This window comes from Ictidomys tridecemlineatus, chromosome 10 (assembly GCF_052094955.1).
Source record: "Ictidomys tridecemlineatus isolate mIctTri1 chromosome 10, mIctTri1.hap1, whole genome shotgun sequence".
Classification (NCBI taxonomy): Eukaryota; Metazoa; Chordata; class Mammalia; order Rodentia; family Sciuridae; genus Ictidomys; species Ictidomys tridecemlineatus.
This window is the reverse complement of record NC_135486.1, coordinates 117472626-117479494: the sequence shown is the minus strand read 5'-3', so window position 1 is coordinate 117479494 and position 6869 is coordinate 117472626. Positions and strand designations below refer to the sequence as shown.

At 48.3% G+C, this 6869-nt stretch overlaps 1 protein-coding gene across 1 annotated transcript; it reads right to left on the bottom strand.

Moving 5' to 3' along the window:
• Positions 1-210: 210 nt before the first annotated feature.
• Positions 211-2504, bottom strand: Ccl26 (C-C motif chemokine ligand 26). The gene is made up of 3 exons (XM_005328515.4): positions 2133-2504; positions 1943-2057; positions 211-476 (listed from the first exon to the last, which is right to left on the bottom strand). The coding sequence occupies exons 1-3, from the start codon at positions 2200-2202 to the stop codon at positions 386-388; spliced, it is 276 nt and encodes a 91-aa protein (XP_005328572.1). The 5' UTR covers positions 2203-2504; the 3' UTR covers positions 211-385.
• Between the last annotated feature and the right edge of the window lie 4365 nt (positions 2505-6869).

Below are 6869 nucleotides of genomic sequence, written 5' to 3'. Positions count from 1 at the left end.
TTTTGCCAAAATGTATATAAATTTGTCTTTTTTGCAATTATGAAACAACAACAACAAAAACAACAACAAAACTGTAAAATTCAATAACAGGGTCAGTTCAGGGGTTAGGGACCTGCCAGGCAGCTGGTTAACACATACTGACTTGGTTTCGTTTCCTAGGGGGAAAAAAAAATCAAGTTCTAATCCATTAATAATTTTATCAACAACAAGTCAAGTGTTCATGAAAAACCTTTATTTAAAAAAAAAAGAAGAAAAACTCTGGTGGAAATCATGCTTCCCTCCCTGCCAGGAGGCCCTCTGCAGAGATTGCCCCAGCTCCCCCAAGGGGAACAGGGCCAAGAGCAGGGTCCAGGCGTCCCTGGACGGAAACTCAGCAGAGTCACGATTATTTCCGAGCTTCCAACAGAGAAATGTATCTCTGCACCCATTTTTCCTTCGGTTGGACGCAGACTCTCTCACCTATTTTGGTGGTGAATCTGTGAAATAAAGACAGAAGTGACTAGGGAGCCCTTGGCTTCCCTTGGGAGAGGGGGAGAGGGCGGGGCAGCTCCCTGGGTAGCTTGCCACCCTCCCACAGGCCTGCTACACTCTGTCCCTACCCCCTCTTCTCCCTGCTCTTCTTCCTCTCTGTTCCCATAGGAAGCCAGGCTCAGAGGCCCCTCTCCCCAGGAAGCACTTGCAACCTGTGTCTTGTACCTGCCATTTACAACAGCCTTCCCGAGACACAATTCACACGCTATTTCACTCATCCAATGAAAGTGAGTCACAACTCGATGGCTTTTAGAATATTTATAGCTCATCCAGCTGACACCAAGATCAGTGGGAGAATATTTTCCTCACCCGGGAAATGGACCCACACCACCACTCCACTTAATTCTCATCTGCATCATCTTGAGTTGCTCATTGTAGCTGTTTATATGTGGTTCCTGCATTCCTTACTGTGCGCTTATTAAAAATGGGGGGCCATGGTTGATGTCCCCAAGTCTCCAACTTTGAGCTCCCTGTCCCCTTCATTTTAGAATGGAGGGATCTTGTCTTGTCCAAGGTCCCCCAGCTTGTGACAGAGTTCTGCTTTGATCCCAGCTCAGGGACTTTGCCAGCTGTCGGTTCAGTGTGGATGTCTTTAAAGTTCCAGAAAGCCCCTCGAGATCTGAAGGAGAAGAGCCGGGACCTCCTGAGCCCTGGAGCTCCCCCAACTTTGTACAGGCTCTCAGTGTCCTCGTCTCTACCCTCGACTCTGTCTAAAATGATGATGTTCAGGTTTGTCCCTGGAGCCTCTTCTCTCCCTGCTGCATATTTTTTGGTGATCAGGAGCCTTGGTTCCCGCTTGGGGTTTGCTCTTGGAGCAGCTTCCATTTCTTGACCATGTGCTGTGTCCAGTCCCAGTGCTGAAGGATTTGCATACATGACCCTATTGAATCCTGCCAGGAGCCCCGATCCTGTGTCAGCTCCCTTGTTACCCTGACCCCACTTCCTGGCTGCCTCTCCCCCTTGTCAGGCTGACAGTTCATCCTCCCCCCTGCCTCTGGCTCTTCCCATGCTCCTCGGTCCTCTCTGGAATGTCCTCCCACTCATCCTTGGGGTCCCTTCCTTAGGGAGACCTTCCAGATGCCAAGTCAGGTCCTCCTGGGACTGGGACATGCTCCTTCATCCTCTCTCTGTCTTCTTTATTCATCATGACTGAGATCAACTCTTTTGTGCAAATACCTTTGCCCCTTTTCTTTCATGAGCCTGCGGGGTCTGCAGGTCACGCAGTGCCTGGCCCATGGTGTGAATGGCAGGCTCCAAACAGAGCTCTGAGTCATGCATGTTGTCACAGAGGCAGGACCCAACCCAGGAGCCCAGGTTCTCATTCTGCCACTGAGGGGGTGTCTGCTGGGTACCCCCATCCAGTGACGTGGCCGGCCTAGGGACCCTGAAAGCACGCCCAGGAGATACTCACATCACGCCCTGCTGGGGGCAGCTGATCTGGGTGAACTGGTAGGCTTGCACCCAGTTCCAGGGGATCATCTTATGGCTGTACTGGAAACAGCATGACTTTTCCGTGTCACTGTCTCCTAAAAACAGGAGGGAAACTTGATTCTGTCCGTTCTGGAAAGGAGCCCCCGGGGAAGGGTGGGGCAGCTACATACGTAGGACAGACGTGTGGACGCTCAGGAGGAAGGCCAGGAGAATGGGAGGAACCAGGGGAAAGCTCTTCATGGCCCTCGGAGCTGGGCCCTTCCCAGATGTCTGCCGAACTGCTCCTGTCTGACCCCCTTTTAGGAGGCTGAGCGGTCCCTGAAGAGGATTCCAGAGAATTTTGTGGTTGGAAACTGAAGTGGCTTTTCTTGGCTGAACAATGGACTCATAATCCACAGCCCAGGGAAGGGGGGCCAGGGTTGCCTGGGAGGAGCAGAGGGGCTCTGGCCACCAGTAGGACTCTCGGGCCCGGGGACATTGGTAGAGTCAACACTTTCTGGATTGAAAAACGGAAGTGGAGGAAATGAAGAAATATTCCAGTGAACTGAACCAAGTCACTTGACAGCTCAATTGGTTGTTCCTGATAGATTTCTGGCTCTGGAGAGGTTTTGTTTGCCTTCTGAACTTCGCTTATCTCTTGGTGAGGCCTAACTGGTTTCAGATGTCAGCAGAAAGCAGCCCAACCAGGGATGACCAAGAGCCATGGTCCAGGCCTCCAGGCCCAGGCCCTCACGGTGCCTGACCCGTAGCCATGCCAGAGCTGGTGGGGGCCACTTGAGACCTCGCATCTAGCTTAGAGGCTCTCTCAACTGAGAGATTATGCCAATCACCTGGAGGTTTTACAACTATATAGTCCCCGGCTCTGTCCTGGACCTCTAGGGTGACCCATGGTTCTGTATTTTAGGCAAATCCAGCTAAAACAGGGAAAGAATGTTCTAGATAGGTTGGTGACATCTGTGCAGGAGAGTCTGAGGCAGGTGCAGAGCAGGACTGTCAGGCCGGAGCTAGTGTTTCCCATGCCTTAATATGTCCCTAAAATACGCCTCTTTAACTCCTGAGTTTACGCCAGGCACGGTGGCACACGTCTGGGATCCCAGAGATTCTGGAGGCTGAGGCAGGAGGATCACAGGCTCAAAGCTAACCTTAGTGAGGTTGTAAGCAACCTAGTGAGACCCTGTCTCAAAATAAAAAAAAAATACAAAGGGCTGGGATGTGGCTTAGGGGTTAAGTGCCTTTGGTTTCAGTCCCTAGTACCACACACACAAAAAAACAAAACAAAACAAAAACACCAAGAAAGAAAGAAAGAAAGAAAGGGAGTACTGACCATATATTGAATCATAGAATTTTCCATGGAGAGATGGGACCACTAATTTCTTTTAGTTCAACCCTTTTCAAACTCCTCTCTTATAGTTATTCAGATTGTTTTGACTGCTTCGAGTGCCAGGGATCTTACTACCTAACCCATCCTAACCCAGGATGGCTGAGACTATGATGGGGTTCTTTCAAGTTCTCTTTATTTATATTTTGGAGGGGGTACCGGGAATTGAACTCAGGGGCACTTGACCACTGAGCCACATCCCCAGCCCTATTTTGTATTTTATTTCAAGACAAAGTCTCACTGAGTTGCTTAGCGCCTCGCTTTTGCTGAGGCTGGCTTTGAACTCTTGATCCTCCTGCCTCCATCTCCCAAACTGCTGGGATTAGAGGCGTGCGCCACTGTGCCCAGCATTCAAATTCTGCACAAAGATGCATATTTTCTCCTCTTTTGGAAGATGAGGAGGTTGGGGTTGAGGCAGATTTTAGTTTGGGTTCTTCTGAGGCAAGGATTCCAGGGCAAGTGATTGCATCTGTATGTGCGTGGGGGAGGGGATTTGATTTGATGTGGTTCCAGAAGATACCAGTAAAGGAAGGGGAAATCCAGGCAGGGAAGAGAAGGTGGTAATGCAAGATGAATCATCAAACTTCCCTGAGTAGACAAAGCTCACCTCCACTGGGAATTCTGGGGAGTGGGACCTCTACCGGCCACCTCTGGCATACCATTGAGAATAGATAGCTGTGTATGCAGAGGACCCATGTTTCACCAACAGCTAAGCACTAACCATAAAGAGGAAAAGTTGACAAGCTGGTCCCTATTAAAATTTGGAACTTTTACTCATTAGAAGATACAGTTAAGAAGTAGAGGTAATCTGCAGGGTAGAAGAAAAAATTGTTAATACATCTCTGCTGGGTTGAATAATCCCCTCTCCCCATAGGCACATCTACCCAGGACCTTAGAATGGGACCTCGTTTGGAAAAAGGGTCTTTGCAGATGTAACTAGTTAAGAGATCAGAATTAGGGTGGGCTTTAAATCCAATAAGTGTCCTTAAGAGTAGGCCACTAGAGCTAGGCACGGTGGCCCACACCTAAAATCCCAGCAGCTTGGGAGGCTGAGACAGGAGGATTGTGAGTTCAAAACCAGCCTCAGCAACAGGGAGGCGCTAAGCAACTCAGTGAGACCCTGTCTCTAAATAAAATACAAAATAATGCTGAGGGTGTGGCTCAGGGGTCGAATACCCTTGGGTTCAATCCCTGGTACTCAGAAACGGAAAAAAAAGATCAGGCCACTAGATTAGAGAGACAGAGAGGGGAAGGCCAGGGGAGTCAGAAGCAGAGACTGGAGCAAAGGATCTACTCCAGTCTCAGGAACAGCGAGCTGGGAATGCTAAGGATTACCAGGAGCCACCAGGAGGAAGGAAGAGGCGGAGGAGGAGTCTTCCTGTCACCTTCAGAGGGGTCACGGCCCTGAACTTCAGACTCAGGCCTCCGGACCCATGAGAGAATAAGTTTCTGTTGTTTTATGTGCCACCCAATTCATGCCAATTTGTTACCACGGCTCTAGGAAATGAATATGATGTCGTCTATCTGCAAAGGGATTCTGTTCTCAGAATAGATAAAGAGCACCATAAATGAACAAGAAGAAGGCAATGTGTTGAGAAAATGGCTGAGTCTTGAACACTTCACAAAAGAAGGAATCTACACTGCAAATAAAAGGGACTTCATTTTATCAACCACGAGAGAAATGCAAACTTAAGCCACTGTGCACATGCCTGTCAGAATGGCTACAGTAAACAGAGGGACAACACCAAAAGTTAGCAGGGATATGACTCACAGCCAAGTCACGTAATTGGTAGTACAGTGGCACAATCAATGGGTGACAGAACAACTCTGAGAAATTTGTCATTAGTCAATTTTGTCATCCTGTGAACAGCATAGAGGGTACTTAACCAACAAAGACTTCGGCATCACCAGGCAATACAATCATACGGAGACCACCATCATGTACGTGATCCATCATTGATCAAAACATCTTCATTCAGGGCATGGCTGTGTATTTCATAAAGCTAAAATTTCACATACTAGATAATCCAGAAATTTAACCCTTAGTATGTATATGCCCACCAGAAATATGTGCCTACGTTCACCAAAAGATTTTTTTAATTGTGATTTTTTGCAATGCTGGGGATCCAACCTGGGGCCAGATGCATGCTGGGTGAGCACTGAGCTACACCTCCAACCCTTCACCAAAGGACATTGACTGCAACACTCAATAATTTTTTTTTTTCAATGCAGCAATATTTGTAGTAGCCCCAAACTGGAAACTGCCCAGATGTCCATCAATAGTAGAATGGAAAATAGTCATTTGTTTACATAATACAATGCTGTACAGCAATTAAAATGAACTATGATGACACACAGTCGTGTGGACGTGTCTCACATCCTACCTCAGAAGAAGCCCGATGCAAAAGAGTAATATCTTGGGTGTCTGTGGGTATCAAGGGCCAAACAAGCAAAACTAACCTATTATGATGGAAATCAGGATAGTGATGGTGCTTTGGGGGTCAGTGACCAGATGCGGGCTCAAGAGGCAGTTCTGGGGGCGGGGGGGGGGGGGCTTTGCTGGTCTCCTGAGCCAGAGGCTGGTTCACCTTTGTACTCTTGTGAAAATTCACTGAGCTGAACTTTTCTGATCCACACACTTTTCTACACACAGAGATGAAGCAGAATGATATTTCAGTAGATGGTGGGGCCACAGAGGTGACAGTGTCCCCGAGAATTGCAATACAGTTGAAGAATTCCTACCAGCTGATGCCATCATGGCTGTCAAATCGCCACAGCGCAAGGCATCACCCACACGTTTGTGGCCATGCTGGTATAGACAAATCTACTACGGAGCTGCCAGTTGTATCAAAAGCATAGCACAGTTGGGCGCAGGGGCGCACGCCTGTGATCCCAGCCGCTGGGGAGGCTGAGGCAGGAGGATCGCGAGTTCAAAGCCAGCCCCAACAATTTGGCAAGGCCCTGTGCAACGCAGCGAGACCTGTGTCTAAATAAAAAGAAAAAGGGCTGAGGGTGTGGCTCAGTGGTGCCCCTGGGTTCAATTTCTTGTACCAAATAAAAAGAAAGAAGCCACCCAGAGAGACCAACCTACACCACTGGGGTTTCTGTATTTCACTGGGATTCATCCCTGTTGTGAAGTGATCTGTGACATTTTGATGAAATAATGATGAGGAAGGCAAACTATGTGCTAAATTAAACAAAACAAATCATGTGGTTAAAGGAATTGGGTTTTTTTGTTTTGTTGGTGCTGGGGTTTGAACCCAGGTTGTTCTACTACTGAGCCGCATTCCCAGCCCTTTTTATTTTTTTTTAATTTTGAGACAGGGGGTCTTGTTAAGGTGTTGAAAGTCTCACTCACTTGCTGAGGATGGCCTCAAACTTTTGATCCTCCTGCCTCAGCCTCCCGAGCAGCTGAGACCAACCACATGGCCACCTGCATGACTAAAGGAATCCTGGAAAACAAATCTCTGACCTGTACAAACCTGGGCCTTGGATCCAGCACCGCTTCCAGACACCCTGCTCTAGAGTT

Coding starts and splice junctions, on each gene's coding strand:
- Ccl26 (XM_005328515.4), bottom strand. CDS start 2,202: ATGAAGAGCTTTCCCCTGGTTCCTCCCATTCTCCTGGCCTTCCTCCTG. Junction 2,058..2,132: donor CGTCCACACGTCTGTCCTAC/GTATGTAGCTGC, acceptor TCCTGTTTTTAG/GAGACAGTGACACGGAAAAG. Junction 477..1,942: donor TGCCCCCAGCAGGGCGTGAT/GTGAGTATCTCC, acceptor TTTATTTCACAG/ATTCACCACCAAAATAGGTG.